Source organism: Sapajus apella, unplaced genomic scaffold (assembly GCF_009761245.1).
Source record: "Sapajus apella isolate SASKATOON/1434 unplaced genomic scaffold, GSC_monkey_1.0 scaffold4, whole genome shotgun sequence".
Classification (NCBI taxonomy): Eukaryota; Metazoa; Chordata; class Mammalia; order Primates; family Cebidae; genus Sapajus; species Sapajus apella.
Genome location: NW_022436944.1, coordinates 21,171,013 through 21,190,771, shown reverse-complemented (window position 1 = coordinate 21,190,771; position 19,759 = coordinate 21,171,013). Strand labels below are relative to the sequence as shown.

Below are 19,759 nucleotides of genomic sequence, written 5' to 3'. Positions count from 1 at the left end.
TCAGAAGTTTTAAGCTTCATGACATTTTATTTTCATGTTGAATTTTCAGAGTATAAGTAGCTTGGAAATCTTATCTCAATCTGCATAGTATTGTCAAAGTTTTGGGTGATAAATCCTTTGCAGAATTAGATTATAGGCATTCTGGGTCAGTGTAGGAAGTTATAATAGATACTAAGATTTGAACAAAAATTAGATATATTACCACAGATAATGTGATCAGCAATTGGTAGTTATCTGAGGAAGTACTGAGGGAACTCAAAGATTGGGTTGTGAGTTGAAGTAGTTGTGGGTTGTGAAGCGGTAGTCTAGAACAAGAAAAGACCAAAAATTAGATTTCATTTGTGAATTCAGATTTGTATTTATATCAGGAAATATCCTTATGCCAGCAGCTTTCTAAAGCTCTCACCTGAATAAAATGGAAATAGCAATTAAAAATTAAAAACATATTTTTTTCTATAAAATTCTATATAGAAAAAAGCAATTTATCTTGGTAGTACATGTAAGAAATAGTTTTAAAAGCTATACTGACTGGCAAAAAAAAAGGCAAGTGTTTTATAATATGACAGAAAAAAAGAGAAATTAATGGGAGTCATTAATTATTCTCAGTGAATATATTTCTCCCTTAAATGCTGGAGTTTAAAAGTTATCTTTTTAGATGATTAGGGTATTATCTAGATCAGTGCTTCTTAAATTTATGGTGCATAGAGGAAGCACCTGGGCATCTTGTTCAAGTGCAGGTCCTGATGCATGTGGGGTGGCATCTGAGATTCTTCGCTTTGAGTAAGCTTCTAGGTGGTGCAGATGCTTGCACTTTACACCACACTTTGAGTAGGATCTATATCCACCTTTATTGAGCCTACAACCCATCAATCTCTCAAAGCATGTGTACTAAGAAATACCTGCTTTTACAAGAAGAGCATATATTTGGAGGGTTTCTGAAACAATAAGAAAAACCAGTAGGTTTCACAATACAGAAAATTGTAGTTCCAATTTTAGCAGTTCGTTTTTACCATCAGCCTGTTATATAAAATAGGTGAGCAGGGAAGATTAAAAATGATCTCTTTCTAAATATTCATGTTAAGTGTGGGGCTTAATCAGAAAGGCCTAATGAAGATCTCGGGGAAAGGGTGTGTATGTGGAGGGGTTGGTGTTAAAGTGCAGAATGATCAAAGATGGGAAAAATAGGCAAAGGAAAGGTGACAAGTTAAAACGACTGTCCACTGGATAGAGGAGAATAGAGAAGAGAAGGCGTTAGGCAACAGGCAAGGTGGATTGAACTGGTTAGATTTGCAGATGAAAATTGGAGTTGAGAGTAAGTGAAAACTCAGTAAGTTTAAAAACCTAGCACCCTATAGATATCATTCCACATTCTACCCAAAATAGGAGACTTGTAAGTTAAAATAATTCCTCTGAAATCTTGGAGAAATAATCCTAATATGCATCCATATATATGTATATGTATATATGCATATGTAGATCTATGTCTGTATTAAATTCTAAATTTCCATCAGTGAAGTCATCAGGGAATAATTTTTAGTTCATGTATTTTCCAAGTATCATTAAGAGATACTCAGTAAATAGGGCATTAATATAACCATCAGATTTAGGATTTTGAAACCCCAGAAAACAATAAAATATGAGGAAGAACTTAAGCTTTATAAAAATGTCATGATTACCAAAAGTGCTTAACCTGAATCTAACCATGACACAAACTGAAATTAGGCCACCGTTTATAAAATAATTCGCTTATGCACTTTAAAATGCCAATGTGATGAGACACAGGAAAACACACGCATGTGCACATGTGCACATGCACATGCGTGAACACATACACACACACCCCTTAAGAACTGTTCCAGGTAAAAGGAAACTAATGAGATGTGACAAACTGGACATACTTCATGATAGTGGATTTTGTATTGTTAGAAAAGACATCATTATGGCAAATCGGTGCATCCTGAATAATGTCTGTAGATTAGATCATAGCATTGAATCAGTGTTTAGCACCTGACTTTGACAATAGTACTGTGTTGTTTAAGAGAATTCCTTGCTTTTAGGAAATGCACACTCATATAATGAGGGCAAGAGGCATCATGCCCGCAACCTACTTTCAACTTGTATGCTGTTTGGTTTAATCACATGCGTGTGCCTGTGTATACACATACTTTTCATGTATTTATATAAAATACATGTGTTTATATAACAAAAAGTAAAAATTCCTTAAGTTTTTATGACTGCATTGAAAATGGTAGGAAATGAGGTAAATATTAGAGGGAAAATTAAGAGCCAGATATCGGTCAAGTGTTTTGACAGGTATCACTTGACTTCTGTTTTTCTATCACCAATCTCCATACACCAAGGAATAAAAGGTTTTCAATATAGCTGTAAATTGGAAATTAAAAACAAGGCCATAATATCTTAGAAATAATGGCAACTGGTACCTGTTAACTCATCAAGTCATCTCATGTATCTATGTTCATATTGAAAAGGCAACATGCTTAATGTCATCTAGCTCACTATTATGTAATAAACCAGTCTGGAACTTTACCCAGGATAAATCCTGTGACATTTATGTTTGCATATTTTTTAGTTAAACTGAAAATAAGCGAAAAATCTCAATTGAAGGTAAAAGCAAGGGGAAACTTGGTTTTTAAGGAAATGATGGATAGGATGTGATAGCACAACAATCTTTGAGAAAGCGGGGATATGAGATCACTGGACAGGGCTGCCCAACAGAAATACAGGCTTCTAAATTCTCATTTTTGGAGAACATTGCTCCTGAGCTCTCCTTCTGTTGAATAAAATATACTCTTTGGGGGTAAAACTGTGTAAATGGGATTGGCTATATTGTGCTTAACAAGCGAGAAGGAGAAAAACGAATCACTTATACTCTCAAAGCCCGTACTTACAAAGAGGAAACAGGCACCAATCATTGCTGCTTTGACTGTTACATCTAGATCTGCAGGAACATGAATTCCGAAATTGTCAGCATTTGTGAAGACATTATTTACAAATCCTGACCAGTACTTTGAAATCTTCCCAATTGTAAGCTTTTCATTAATGGTTTTCACCTTTAAAAAGAAAATAAGAAATATTACATTCGAAAGTGAAAAAAGTTGGCTTTGCACTTCTGAGGGTGTTTACTTCATGAGAGATTTGAATTATTTTATTTGTCATCTCCAAGTGACAAGTCCATGTTACTCATTCTATCATGTAAGCATAAGTTTGTAAATTTAGTTTTTCAGTTCAGTTTTTAGAAATTTTGCTCTTTTGAAAATTTTCTAATCCATCATAATTCTTTTTCTTTTTTGTGTACAGATCGAAAATATTATCACAATAAATAATTAAGGCTCAACCACCACAAGATGGCAGCAGGTGCATAGTTTAATTGTATGATCTGAGCATGAAGGCAATTCCTTTACCTGAGGCCCAGATTTTAAACCTGAATTGTCCATCTTAAAAATATAAAAGAAGATATGTTTAAAAAATATTTCAGAATAAATTAAATTAATTTCTAGGCATAATTTGTAAACTTTCAAATTCTAGTTGCTAAGATTTTATAATTATTGAAACATTTAAATATTAGCCATTGTCAAATCACATATTTGTATTATACTCAGACATTTATTACATCATTCCTTTCTAACGACTCCTAAATCCTATTTTTATATTAAAAAGAAATCATCCTGGCTAATGTATCACATGGAAGTTAAGCCCACCTTGACATCAATGTCTATCAGACTTTCTCAGCTAGAAGGAGTTTACAATTCAACTTTGTCAGCTATTTGTTTGTTTACTCTGCTTCCCATCCTAATGCTGAAAATAATTCAAGAAAAACTATTACTTTTTGCAAGGAAGTAAAAGATAGAGAATAGAGAGGGTTACTTAAGACATATCTACAGCATGATGGCTAAAACACTTATGTTTAAAGTCCTCCTCAATCATATCACTCTTAGGAAAGTCATGACAAATCCTTTGATAATAGGGTGAAGTTAGAACAGCTCAGTTTGCAAAATTTGCTTTATTCTATATGAACAGTGTTTCCTGAAGTCCTGAAAACTGAATGTCTTTGCTGAGGTATATATGTATGAATGAATGAAAAATAAATACACACTTTCAATTAGGCTGTCGCCTCTACCTAAGATGTATGTATAGGAAAATCTGTTAAGATAGTTTATATTGCTACAGATTGAATTTGCAACTTTCCATTTTTTTTTAAATATTCAATATATACAAATATGAGAGTAATGTTTTCTTTACAAAACTAACTTAGCGAGTCTTAGAAACATGGCTTTTGAATTAATGTTTTAATGCAATGTGCTGCTGAAATGAGAACTAAACTGGGATATGTGATCACAAGGGCTATAGGAAAAAAATACGTAATTTAGGTGATTCTAAACTATATATATCTGCTTTATGCCATGTGAGCTGTGATTCTACATAAATCATACACACTGAGAACAGAATAATGTGCTAGCTTTCAAAAGCAGGAAATTTGGTTATCTTAAAAAGGCAAAGCTATGTGTACAAAAAATTTTGATGTTCAAAGTCTTGGACATATTAAAATAACAACACACTTACTGCTCTAAGCAAAGAGATATGGTAGCTTTGCCCATAAAACAAATAGAATTGTATTTAGCTAAATATACTTCCATTATATTCAATTTATTAAAATTACTTTGAATAATACTTATGACTGCTCTATGACAGATATGATGGCCAAGGTGATATATTTTTGTATTATTGTTTTTTAAATGCCCTTGGACTTGGTATCTCTGGATTTAAAAATTCCTGTTCTTAGCATGTACAATATTCTTAGCAAGTACAAATTACATTATGTCACAAATACGTTATTTTCTAAATTTATTTGAGATGAAATTAATTTGAACATTTAAAAAACTGAATTATGTTGCAAAAAAAATCAGGACCTAAATGAAAACTTGTTTTATTTTGTCAATTGTACCTCAAAATCCACATCGCCAAAACAGCCACATGTTGCACAAGGACCAACAATTTTCAAAATATCTTCTTTGTTTGCATTTTGGATTGTGAATTTAGGCAGAAAGGGGTCCCACTTCTGTGCAACATAACCAACTATTGTACCAGGAGGGGCTTGGATTTCTAACTGTAAAAAGAAAAAATAATAAAATAAGGTTTTCTTAGGTTATCATATTTTAATTTTACTATAATGTCAATTTACCTGTAAACAATATGCAGTTATGAAATTATTTTGATATTCTACAAATCATTCTAAATACCTGCTTCTAAGGATAGAAAGCAGCGGGGTTTTATAAATATTTTACAGAAAACAAAGGAATTTACTGCATAAATATATGTTTAGCATTGTGCACTAAAAGTCTATGTCTTACTTTCCTAAAGATAATCTGCCCCAGGACTACCTACTGACCCTGGGACAGTGGCTTCTTGGCCATTTTATTCCAAGTACAAGAGCTGGTGAACCACTGAAGCTGTTCGTATGAGGTAACTTACATTTAATCCTTGTAGTTGAAGCCACAACACACATCTATTTTAAGCCTCCTTTATCAATTATTGTGTATTCATACATTTTCTCTCAGATTATCTGTTTTTAATTAAAAACAAATGCTTTTCTCAGATTATAATCATGAAACAGCAGTTTGATTACTGGTTCATGTCTTCCAAAGTGTTAGAGACTAACAGTTGAATTTTTGCGTTACCAGGCATTACTTTAGTATTTGACTCTGTTATCTTTACATATTTATGTAACTCAATAAAATATTTTGTAAAATAAATTGGGGGTGGGTACAAATCTTTTAAATGTTTGCTTTTAAACCAAGCCATCTCTCCATCACTGGATCTCATTTTGACTTTTCTTATTAAGTTCATAGTCTTATGCATATGTCTGTAATGTTCTTAGATAGATAAAAGTGATTTCAACTAGACTGTTTAGAATTAATATAGATCTGTTCTGGGATCACTTTTAAAGTTACTAATTTGCTTTTGACCAAATTTTTAAAAAGTTACTAATAGGTATCAAGATATGTATTATGTTTAATTTATGACACTGGACTACTATTAAAGAAAACAATTATCAGAAATTTTTAAATGGGCATATTTCTGTGATCATAATGACTATACTATCTTAAGGCATATTAATATTAAATATCCTCAGTAGACAGATGGAAATTCTTGGGATCCATGCATGAGCACTTCAGTCATCTTATCAACTAGCCAGATGCTTGCCTAAACATAGTTGAAGAATTAGCTTTGATATATGTTATTAGAAACTTCCCTAAATAACTATCTTTCATATTAATATTTTCTTATCATCCTAAGGCCAGTTCTTATCCACAGGTTCTAACAGAGAAGGTTGGGCTTAAATTAGTATACCTGGATCTTAAATTAGTACACCTGGATCAAGTCCTACCTATGATATTTCCTGATTTCTTGAATGTATAGTCATAGGCTAGCCACCTCCATTCTCCTTCCTTGACTGTAAAATATAGACAGTAATTATTTCTAGTTCATAGAGATGTCACGATTCCATTCTTGCTCATGAATAGAATGTTATGGTATCAAAGCCAGCAAAATAAGTAAAAGTTCTGTGCCAATTTAACTGCATATATCAATGAAAGTTATTATTACAGGTCTACTAAATAATAATCTAAATCTATTATATGTTAAGATAAAATAACTGAATTATTCCCTCTGGAACAATTCTCATTTATGACAAAACTTTGGGCTTTGTCATAAATGGTTAAATGCTGTGTGAGATTCCATACTATGATACCTAGCCAAGAGAACACCTTCGAGGAGTTTAATATCACTTAGCACTTCCTGGACTTTGCTTCAGTTAGAAAAGGCAAAGTTATACATGCCCAGTGGTGGAACCTGTAGACATTACAATTACATGACTACCATAGAGATTCCAAAGGTGTATCTCATATACATGAAATACTATTAATAATTAAAACAATTGACAAGTTGATTGCCCCCTGCTCCAGATGAATTCCTCTAAAAGAAACAAGTGCTAATCTTAAAAAACAAAAAAGACACACAGAGCCAGTGACTAACCTCTTGTAGGTAGCAAGGGCACCAGCAGCTGTTGCATCTCAAGGGCCTGTTCACTGTAATGACCTCTCGACCTGAGTTATCTGTGATCCTCAGGGTGCAAGATCGCAGAGTGGAACAGAAAGTACGATTGAAGCAGATGCTTTCCTCCACTGCAAAGTAAATTCTTTGTCCTAAGTTGTTTTTAATCTCATATTTGTTGGAGGTCTCAGTACCAAGTATCACTAATGGAGAAAAAAATAATTCATAAAAACAATTTTTTCCTTAGTATTGATAACTTTAAATGAAGGGAAGATGTTATTAAAATAATACAATGTCTGATTAATTATTAAGTATATGGTATCTTCTTCACACAAATTTATTTCTATGCTCTAAATTTTTAAGACTTAGCCATAGAAATCAAAGTAAATGGTGAGAATGAAGTTATATAATCAATTAATGTTTATTCCAGATATATGACCTATTTGAGGACATATATTGTACATTTTTAACTAAAGGACAAAACCTGTAAAGAATGATGTATAACTCAAAAATAATTATATTATTGTTATGGAACTATTCGGAGCACTCATGGTGATAATAGTGATTTTATCTTAATTATTTGTCTGGTAATATATCTAAAGTTGTATGCTACCATGATATTTCAATTTTTACATATTTTTAGGAATAATATAGAGCAACAAAAATAGAAAATTCTTAAGTAATTTGAATCCAGTTAGTCATGCTTGTAAATTTTGTAGATTCTTAAATAATTTGCGTATTTGGTAAATCACTAACAAAGTGATAAAGCTGTAACATTTTGTTTTGATGAATTTTTGTTATTTAATGAAAACTTTGACTTCCATTTTTGAAATTATTAAGAAAATCAAATAATTAGCATTCATGGAAATGATCAAATACCTTTTACTATTTTAAAGTAGATGTAACATCAGAATTTGAATGGCAAGGTCACCAAAGATTCAGTTTTATGCTTCTACTTTTATCTAAACAAGACTAATAATTTTACTTTCAGCTTTTAATTAAAAAAAGACCTAGTACTCTTTTTGATCTAATTCTATTCTACACATTTAATTTTATTGTTTACAACATATTTAGATGTAAAGAAACTCCTGAAAACTAAAATACTTTCAACAGTTTTAATCAATACAGAATATAATGCACTTACTTCCAAGCAGCTCCACCTGCTGGTGTATAATAATCAGGTCTAACTGTAAAGGATAACACAAAGGGAATAAAAAGTATTACATCACAATACATCAAAAACCTTTGGAGATACTACTATTATCCTACTTACTATATTAATAAAATTAGGCTATTTTCATGCTTTCTATTAGAAAAATGGTTGAAAATATATCACATTTTATAATACAAAATAATGTGAAATATTTTTTATTTAAGTAAAAATTTAGAAGAACCCTGAAAATTCCAAGGCAGAATTGAGCAAGAATAACAATAGGAACAGGGTTGGGCGCAGTGGCTCATGCTTATAAATCCAGTACTTTTGGAGGCCAGATAGGCGAATTGCTTGAGCCCAGGAATTTGAGACAAGCCTGGGCAAAATGGCGAACCCCTGTCTTTACAAAAAATACAAAAATTAGCCATGTGTGGTGGCATGTGCCTCTAGTCCCAGCTGCACTGGAGGGAGAGGGACGTGGGAGGACTACTTGATTCCTGGACGTCAAGACTGTGGTGAACCATGAGCCAGTACACTCCAGCCTGATCACCAGAGGGAGAGCCTGTCTCAAAAAAAAAAAGAGATATGGGAGCAGAATTAAGTCCTGTTAACTCTGTGATAATAAGAAAATTAGAGTAGATCTTGGAAACAGGAGATTGTGAAATTTTTAAAAAATCTCTGAATTATAATGCTTAAGATGTTTTAAAACTCAATTTTCTTTTGTTTTTTAAGACATGAAACAACACAATAATGATTTGAATGTCTGGCCTTGCCTCTTAACCTATGCCTACCTCTACGGTCACTCTGTCAAACTACAACTAATTTCTCTCAGTGATAGAATATATTTGTTAAATCTGAAAGGTTATTGTATACATGTTTCTTTCATTCACACTTTCACTTGGACTAAAAAACAAACAAACAAAAAATTAAAATCTTGTTGATGCCAACAAAATACCAGTTTAAGTCAAATACATGTTATGGCACTAAATACATTACAAAATTTACCTTTCGTAATTAAAAATAAAGTTAATTTACAGAGATAAAGTATCCTCAGATAGCTGAGAAATAACTATTAAATTTAAAAGTCTATAATGCAAATTGCTTTTTAAAGAAAATATGAAGGTTATGTTTTATAAAGAAATTTATTTGTGTTTATTTTATTATTATTTTTGTGATTTGAGACAGAGTCCAACTCTGTGGCCCAGGCTGGAGTGCAGGGGCAGGATCTTGGCTCCCCGCAACCTCCACCTCCTGGGTTCAAGCAATTCTCATGCCTTAGCCACCCGAGCAGTTGGGATTACAGGCGTTTGCCACCATGCTCGACTAATTTTTGCATTTTTAGTAGAAAGACAGGGTTTCGCCATGTTGGCCAGGCTGGTCTCAAACTCCTGGTCTCAAGTGATCCACCCACCTCAGCCTCCCAAATTGCTGGCATTACAGGTATGAGCCACTGTGCCTGGCCTATTTGTGTTTATTTTAAATCTGATATTCTGTACTTGAAGATCCAATAATGAAAAAGCATGAACACTGAATATGCTGCTGATCGTTGTATTTTCTTTTCTTTTCTTTCTTTTTTTTTTTAATAAAGATGGGGTTTCACCATGATGGTCAGGCTGGTCTTGAACTCCTGACCTCAGGCGATCCACCCACCTCGGCCTCCCAAAATGCTAGGATTACATGTGTGAGCCACCACGCTCGGCCTGATCATTGTATTTTCTAATGCTTCATTTTTCATTTCACCTTAAAGTTTTCTTCACCATTCACATTAATAAACTCACCAGTAACTATTAAACTGGCCAGTCATTACTAAAATTTGGTATTGATTGGACATCACAATCTCAGATAATTTGAAGCTACATTATTTCCTTCATTCTCCTTGTATGTCCTAAGGTGGCGGTAAAACTAATATCATTTTCTCTATTTAAATCTTATTATTGATAAAATAATATGTATGGCCTATTTTTTTAAGATTCACAAAAAATATTTTTCCAAAAATAATTTATGATCTAAGAAACCCTAAAACCTAAATTAACAATAATGACAAAGTTTTTATTAGAAAAAAAAAAAAAACTAGACTAAGTCTTTAGTAGTGTACTGCAATTAGTTCTGTTCTCTTTTGGGAAATATGGAGCGGTAAGCCTCAACAAGGATCTATGTGATTATTTAGCAGTAGATCTATGCACAAGTAACTTCGAAATGGAGATCTGTGGGGTCTAGAATAAAGTGGGAGTTTAGGTATTTTGAATACTGATGTCATGAATCAAGTTTTACTGTTGAAATTTAGAAACTATTAACTGAAATCCACCTGACAATGAAAAAGGTGGATTTAATATCCAACAATAGCAGTTTTTTTTAATTGAATAACTACCATAAGGTAGTCACTGTGCTAGATGTTTAGACAGTTTCTGATTTAATCCTCACAAAAACTTAGAGAGATAGATATCATTAATTTTAAATGTGAGGAAACAAGCCCAGAGAGATTAATTTGCCCACTATCACAGAATTTACAAATGGCCATCAATTCTGACATGCATTCTACTCTGTTTCTTTACTGACATCACTGCGCTAAATTTAGGGAAACAAATCTTAAGTGACAGTATGGAACTTCAGTACCCTTTCTATTTCCGTTACTCTTACACCCTCCCCATCCTCTGTAAAAACATTTGATTTGCTCTCTCTGTGAAAAAAATCTCCTGGATTTAAGAAACTTGTTTTTGGTTGTTCTTGTCGCTTTCTTTAAAAATCACTTAGCTACTTATAAACCATGGCCCAAAGGGGCATTTTCCATTCTTTTCCTATTGATTGATAGACTAGGAACTTTGGAAACTTTAAACACATTGAATTATACATTTAGGTGTCATGGCAAGTAAAACTTAACTCCTTAAGTATAAAAGCTGTAGAATTGAAAATACGATGGTAGGCTTAGATGTATGGCTTAAGAATTAATTCTTTTTTTAAAAAATCAAGTTGACAGGTATCAGTGATTCAGGTTGATAAATGAATTTCAAAGTAAATTGTATTTTAAAACATACAAAGTCTATGTTTTGTAGACTTTAACTCATTACTCTTATCTATAGGTGACTAAATTATAATAATTTTTCTTTGATGTTATACAGTAAAATGTTATTGACTGTATAAAGATGTAAACCCAAAAGAATCTGTTGATTTTATTCTTAGATTTCATATTCATTATATAGTTAAAAACTCATATATGTATATTTTCAAGTTGTTCTTGGAAATAAGATTTTCAATACTAATTGGATGGACTTGATCAAAAGAGAGGAGATAATTTTAAAATATTTTATTTTAATTTAGAAAGATATTTATTGTATATTTCCTGTTTATTCATTGATTAATGTGCTATTTCCAAATGTTTGTTAGTTTCTTTGATTTTTGCGGCTTTTAGAGAAAAGTCAGCATCTAAAAATTCATTTATATTGTGCCTCTTCCAGACTCATGGCAAAACACTTTGGAAATGCTCATTCATCCTTTTATATGTGAACTGCTTTAAAATAAATAAAATAAAGTTTCTCTTAGTGAGTAAATTATCTTTCCCTTTAGAAGTGGAATATTCAACAATTGGTGGCATATTTTTCTTTTCTAGGAAAGATTAGCAAAGGTATATTTTTGGAAAATTTATTCCATTTTAGAACCCAAGCCAATGGGCTCATATCTCTATTGAATGTAACAAAAAAAAGCATCTGGCTCCAGGTGTGTCATCATTCATGAATGGAAGAAGAATATGTGATGACCATATGTGATCATCAAACCTCAGCCCTCTGGCACTGGTATATCACTTTTATACTTGGCAAAACCTTGTCTGACAACATTCCCAAACAGCTTGCAGCAGTTAATCAACTCTAGTCAGCTATTACAGCTGATCCTTTCTGCAGATGGAAGATGGTAGGTTCGCATTTCCAGCTCTTTTACATATCTCCCTGAGCTCTCCAGTCTCTAAAGTACATTTGTCTGCCAGTGGGTTTCTGGAGAAGGCATCTGCAATTATAAACATTTTCCCAGGAACATATGCTACATGCAGCTTAAACCCTATCAGGCATAACAGAAATCTCTTGTACCTTAAGGGAATTAACACAGAGATTTGATTTTGATAAAGGAGATAGACTTTATAGTTTGAAAGAATGCCAAACAAGCTGAAAATTGCAGCAGATGTGCTGACATCTCAATATTAGTGTAATTGTACTTCTAATCTTTTTTTAGGATAAAATACAAAAGAACAATACTATACATACATTAATAGCAATAGCTATTTATATGCTGTAAAATTCAGATAGTGATATTTTGATGGATTTATTATAAGGCTTGAATCCTGCCTACTCTACAATGACTAGAACAGTGACTATACCCTCTTTCAAGCAAATGGGCCTGGAGATGCACTGGTATCAGCAGACAATGTTCACTTTATAACTGCTTTCTCTTGGATTTGTGTCCTCCCTTTCAGATTCGGCTGAAGACGAACTCTCAGCTCATTGCAGATGTCTCTCCCAAGTACTTTGAACCTTAACAACCTCTCTGTCTTCTATTCACCTGCACAAATTACAGTAGTGTGTTTATTGGTCATTTGTACACAGGCTTGCACTTTACATCAATTTTCTTTTCTTTTTTTTTTTTTTTTGTCTTGCCAATTAGGTTGCAGAGCTTTTGGGTGAGAGGGGCTAGGTTTCATGCTTTTTATGTCTCGAGTGTAGCAAGTACTCCACAAATATTCTTTAAATAAATAGCTGTAGGTGACTATATATATTAGAAAATTTCTTTTCTTTTATTTATTTATGTATTTATTTTTCTTTCCAACACAGAGTCTCACTCTGTCACCCAGGCTGGAGTGCAGTGGTACGATCACAGCTCACTGCAGCCTTGACCTTCCTGGGCTCGGGTGATCCTCCTATCTCAGCCTCCCTAGTAGCTGGGACCACGGGCAAATGTCACCATGCCCTGCTAATTTTTTGTACTTTTTGTAGGGATGAGGTTTTGTCATGTGGCCCAGCCTGGTCTGGAACTCCTGGCTTATCCACATGCTTTGGCCTCCAAAAGTGCTGGGATTATAGGTGTGGGCCACTGTGGCCTAGCATGTTAGACAATTTCTTGAGGAGAAATTTGCTGACACCTTGAACAATGAACAAGTGGATAAATGTGCTAAACAGTGCTATCAAAAATATTTAGTCTCATCATTCTGTCACATAAATAGGGAGAATAAAAGTAGTAATAAAACACACTTTAAAAAATAGTACAAATAAATAAAATTAATATTTTATAATTTTATGATTTACAACGCTTTTCTCACTTCAGTAAATTATTGATTAAAGTCTTCAATCTTGATTGAAAATCCAGAAATGAAATTTGTATTAATTTTAAAAGGAGAAAATATCTGTAGGAATAGAAAGATAAAAACACCTGGCTTAAATATTCTAGACCAGGAGGGAGACTGACTGTTGGCAGAAAACTGTTTGGCAGAGGGAGGCTCGGTGGCCATGCTTGGGTCGCTGAATTGGAAGATGAGGCAGGAAGGCTTTGGTCTGGGTCTGGAGCTCCAGGAAGGAAACGAGGCAGACCTCTTCTTTGGTTCTGGACATCTGCAAGAGAATGAAAATCCCAATCCATATTTAAATTTATGCCATTTTATTTAGTCCTTCCTAAAATATTTGTTACTTCTTTATTCATGGGGTAGTTTATCTCCTGCTTCCTGCTGCCTCTCATTTTGATGCCCCTCCTTTTGTTTATTTTCACTAATCACTGCCATTACCGCTTGACCTCTAGGTTAGAAAAAAAGAAATGCAGAAGACTGCTGTAGTAGTTGTGAGAAAAAGTTGAATTTAGTCAAGATAAATGACTTTAAAAAAAATCTGCATATGTGTATATTTGTGTGTGTGTATATATATATCTCTACATATACACAATTACTTCCATATATATACTTATTGCATACATATTTATATGCATATATAAATTATATATTATATACATATATGAAGCAAAATGTGGAGAGTAATTATTGGTTGCTTTATACATATGTAAATTATATATTATGCAAGTATATACATATAAATTGATGTTACTTGCATATATGTGCAGTAATACATTTCTATGTATTTATATATACTTATTTATATATATTTATATTTATGTAAGTCTATATTTATATAATCAATAATAGTTTGAAGGTATGAATCCTTTTGTAGCACACCCAGTATTACGAAAGATAAAAGATATTATAATCCAATAATTCTATAAAGTTTGACTAAAATTTTTAGAGAAGACACCTGTTTTCTATATTATTCCCAGGTAAATAGGTTACGATTTTAATCATCTCTCATTTTGAAATTTGGGAGTTTGTTATTTACTTTGCATTGCTCTGTGTAATATTATGCATATCCCCTAATAAGGTGGTATAGTCATAAGTCTTTTTGTTTAAAATATAAATGATAGCCTTTCTACTATTTTTTTCTTCTCACATAACTACGATTTGGATATCTCTCTCATTAGACATCATTTTTTTCAAAGAATATCGGTATTTTTACTACTCATGTTTAATAATCATTGAAGTGTTAGAACTTTTACAAATACATTCAGTTAGTTTATCAACATTATGCTGTTTTAGATTGAGTACAGATGTGAAGCAAGCTTTGTGACGGGTATTTTCAAATACGAGAAGGGCCATTAAGAAGACAAGTAATTCAGATTGTCCTAAAGACATATACAAGAGAAGGGCAAGGAAATTGGTTATGCATTGATAACAAGTAGGACATTTATAACAGCTACACAAGGATTTGAATAAGTACTCTCATTATTCACATACCAAAATTGAAGTGGAATCTATATAATTAGCAGCAAATTACAGTGTTCTCACTTCAGCAATGACATTTAAATTTATGAATGTGTATGTTGGGGGTGGAGAAGTATCTTTATCTTTTAAATCTCTGAAAAAGAAATTCCAAAACTGAATTGGGTTTCCTTTGGTGATAGTAAATTTCCCATCATCAAGAAAACTCAAGCATATTCTGAATTCATTCATTCATTTATTCATGAAGTAAATTCATTCATTTATTTATTTAGTCTTAACGTTGTAAGAATAAACTGAATTTATTATTATTAGCATAGGCCCATTAAGTTTGTACTGGTCTGTGATATTTAGAATTTGAACATGCTTTATGGCTAGGACCAAATAGAATAATTTGTCAAATGGCCCCATTAAAATAGAGCTTCCTACTGATAATACTATAGTAGTTTGGTTTCCACAAGGACCCCCATCCTGAACTTCTCATACATCTGGGGCGGATACTTTGTAAAGATACAGGCTTTAGACCTCCCCTTGCTCTTGAGAAGGGTTCCCAAATGGGATCCTAAGCAGTAAACCTGGAGGAAGACTACGTAACACTGTATCAGATTTGGGAGAAGAGCTAATGGCCATTAATACAGCAATAACAACTCAAAAATATTAAAGGGCAATAAACATTGTTTCTTTAGCATTAGTGCCAAATGTATGTTAACACTTTGAGAAAACATAGAGGCAAAATTGTGATCTAGGGAAAACTGGTCTACAATGATAAAATTCAGAATAGTAGTCCATCTTGAAAAAGAGAGGACGCATGGTCATTGGCTAGAAAAAGAACTTTATAGAATATAGAAATGTCTATATCTTGACCTCGGTGGTGGTCATGAGTGTGTCCTTATTTTAAAAATCATGGAGCTTAGATTTTGTGCTCTTCCTTATGCACTTCATTGAACACATTATCTCTCAATTAAAAACCATGTGTAGGGATGAATAGCTGGTGTAAGATTATTAGATTCTCTCTCATTGTCCACTTCATTGTTAAAGGGAGTCACAGATTACCCCAATTTTATCATATAAATTATGTTTGCTCTAACAAAATGCTGTAGGTTATTGAGGGTTTGGCAAGTAGCTATACATCCTCACTCAGGCCTGGAGGGCCTTAGGCTTCACAGCAGGTCCGGAGGCATTAATGCATTTAAGGCTCAGAGGATATTATGCCCAAAGTCTTTATTTAGGAGTAGAGCATAAGTGAATCTCTGCCTGAGACTGTTGACAGTCATCACTACTCGGAGATCACCTGCTGCTTCTTCTGGGATTGCAGTTCACATGCAAGCAATCTTTGGACACAGCTCTTGTTCAGTTTAAAGCATTCTGTTTGAGAGCAACTTGCTCTCAAATGGTGTTAACTTATACTAAGCCAGGGGGCTCCAGACCACACAAATGTTTCTCCAGTTCTAATGGCATCCGGTATTTAGAATGTCTTTTGGTTTAGTAGTGCTGGTTGATCTGCCCATGAAATGTGTGAAATGTTCAATTAGTCTGCATTCACTGGGAAAATGCTAATTGCCAATATAGCTACTGGGCCATGATGTTATAAATAATGTCTTTAAATACAGTTGAAGAAAACTATCCATAAAAATGTTTTATGTAGATAACGGTGATAATCTGGCTTGCCCTCTTGAACATGAAATCTAATTCAAAAGAAAGCTTTGTTGTCACTTATATTCTCTTAGGTAGCATGGAGTCTCTAACAGAGGTTTTATCCACTCCATGTGTTAAATATTTTGAGCTGGCTGCAGGAGTGTCAGTTTTCCACCTGAAGCTTTGCTTCTAAGTTTAGACGTAAGTCTTTATCATTATGGAACATTACTGCTTTCTGAGAGATTAATCATATTTTGACATAATATTACTTTCCAGTCACAAGTTTCTTCAGAGACTCAGACTACCAGATGAAGAAGAAACTCCTTTGAATTTCTTACTGGCTTTGAATTTCTATCTACTCTTTAAAAAATGTATAACTGGCTTATAAATATTTTATACACTCTGCAACTCTTTACAGGCTACAGTATTGCTGTAACTCTTATTTTATAAAGTGATGAAGTATTTTGGACTAAATGTTAGTGCCATTCTTAAATGAAAAGAAATACTTGTCAAGGTTTTTTGTTTATTTTTCTTCAGTTAGAAAAAAAAATGACACATATTAAATTCGTGATTTTGCTATTTCGCATCTATATTTTAGAATTTGTGTGAGCTTTCCCAGTGATTCTGTGGGACCGAAGGACTGATCTACATTAAAGGTTGATAAAAAATGGAAAGATTACCTCCTTTGTTTCATATTAAATGGTGTTCAAAAGTATGTTTGATAAAGGAAGCAAGTAAGCATACACATTTCTTTGAATGGATCACGAATTTAGGATATTACAAATTGATGGACTCTATTATCCTATCTGTAATTAATTTAAAAGGTTTCTACCAATTGTACTATTCATAATTCTTCATGGTAACACTTTTCATTATAGTCTAGGCTTTAATAGTTCATTCGAACAATGAAATGAAAGCACATTATAATTTTATTTTTTTATATAGTTTCACAAATGTTTGTAGTAAGATTGTAACTTACCTTAAAAACAGCTACATCTCTTGTCTTTTGGGAACTTCTTTAAAGTAAGGTAACAGTAATGACATTTCTGCAACTTTAGGGATTTGAAAAAAAACTCACCAGTCCTAATTCCCAAAAGTCTGCTTGCTAAGTGATCTACATGCTTAAATTAGATATTTTTTGTGTTTTATCTTTAATTTACCATAAAGAAATTTTAAAATATTTTTGCTTTATAATTAATTCAGAAATACTTATTTCTAGCCCATCACATTTAAGAATCGATAACTCATGTAATATTATTTACAATAAATGGCTATATAACATAATTTTAATAACAAATGGGAAATTAAAATTTAGAGAATGTAACTGGATTGTTTGTAACTCAAAAGATAAATGCTTGATGTGATGGGTATCTCATTCCCCTTTATGTCCTTATTTCACATTGCATGCTTGTATCAAAACATCTCACGTATCCCATAAGTATATATATCTACTATGTACCCACATACATTTTTAAAATTTCAATTTTTTTAAAAAAAAATTAAATTGCACTTTAACACTTTCTAACTTATGTGTGAAAAATTTTCTTCAAATCCCTTTAAACTTAAAATATCACCCTGACCTGTGTTTAACATTAAAGATTCCCATTCTAAACGTTAATATGCAGCTTTTCTTATTAATTCACTATATTTATATTCATGATAACTAAAACATCATTTACATCTGAATGTTTACAATCTATCAGATAGAGTGTTTTAAAATTTAATTCAACATGCTTCTTGGAGTTAAAATCTTAAAATCACAATGTTCAAAAGTGACAAAGGACAGCTTTTAAAGTACCAGTCTCACTGGTTGTAACACAACCACAATTGTATATTTTTAGTCATAAGAAAAAAATTATTAGTTGGTTATATTTACTCTTACCTTTAGAGGCCATGAAGATGTCTGAGTCACTTCTTCAAAGGCTGCCAGGTTGGAAAACAAAGGCTTTTCTTGTTGCAGCAAGAAGAGAAAACGCAGCATGCATAAAACTTCAGAAGGTGTTGGTCTACCTTTTGTCAGCTTCCATATAACAGAGGAAAGGAGTGCCTTGCTGTTTTTAGACTTCTGGATTTTATCAGTTTGGACAACAGAGTGAGATGAAACTGTCACAAAAGTAAACACTGTTCAGAAACCATCATATTACTTTGGTGGCTGAAGGAATAATTTAAAAATATTAAAAACCAGAAAGGAAAGCACACAACTCTCATTTTAAGTGTCTTTTTTTAAACCAAGTTGTTTTTATTTTTATATTTCTTAGAATATAGACATTTTACATTACTCTTATATCAGAAATATCCTGTTTTTCTAATTTCTAGAAGTCCCCTTACCAGATTCTGTCATAAGACATCCTATTGTGTGTAAATTTTTGACAATTCTTTACATGTTGAAAATGTTTGAACATTATTATTGGTATTTTCTGTCGGATTTATCTCCATCTCTTCAACTCAAATCAAACAAGAAGAGGATATATTCCCTAAAATTATATAAATAAATCTTTATTTTCCTTTTTAATTGAATTTGATTAATCAGAGGCATTGGAATATACAAACCTTCAATAGCCTTGTAAAGATAATCGAAATTTACAGATGATATTTAACTGCATTGAATACTTAGGAAAGAAAACAAGTGCTGTAACCTTGACTAGACAGCTCATGTTTCTAAATGCAGCTGCCCAGGTGACCATGGAGATATTGCTCACCACGTCAGTTGCCCTAGATGGTATGATTCACAAAGGTTGAACATGCAGGATATATTGCATTGTCAGCAACACTGCTTATTTCTAAAAATAGTTAAAAGACTTCAGGAGGTATAGCTGGTGATGAAAAATTATAAAGTCAACCTCACAGTTTGCAAACTGCCAGAAGTCTGACTTTTCCTTATTTGACAAAGAGGAGTGGTTTTGCTGTTGTTGTTTTCTTAGTGTTTGGAGTTGAAAAATGTTACCATTATTTAAGTTGTTATTTTGCAGAAAAGATGTATAAATATGATTAATATTTTTACGTTAAACTGTATGTTTCCTAGGTTTTTTTTTTTTTTTTTTTTTTTGGGGGGGTCTCGCTTTTTTTTCCCCAGGCTGGAGTGCAATGGCGCGATCTTGGCTCACCGC

The 19,759-nt window shown here is 32.7% G+C and overlaps 1 protein-coding gene across 1 annotated transcript in view; it reads right to left on the bottom strand.

Moving 5' to 3' along the window:
* PLSCR5 (phospholipid scramblase family member 5) overlaps positions 1-19,759 on the bottom strand; it is a 34,201-nt gene that overhangs the window by 9,413 nt on the left and 5,029 nt on the right. The window contains exons 2-7 of the mRNA XM_032264010.1: positions 18,535-18,672; positions 13,670-13,812; positions 8,216-8,258; positions 7,054-7,274; positions 4,964-5,125; positions 2,910-3,071 (exon numbers count right to left, since the gene is read on the bottom strand). Of these exons, the coding sequence (XP_032119901.1) occupies positions 2,910-3,071; positions 4,964-5,125; positions 7,054-7,274; positions 8,216-8,258; positions 13,670-13,812; positions 18,535-18,547 (744 nt within the window). The 5' untranslated portion in view covers positions 18,548-18,672. The remainder of the gene's footprint in view (positions 1-2,909; positions 3,072-4,963; positions 5,126-7,053; positions 7,275-8,215; positions 8,259-13,669; positions 13,813-18,534; positions 18,673-19,759) is intronic.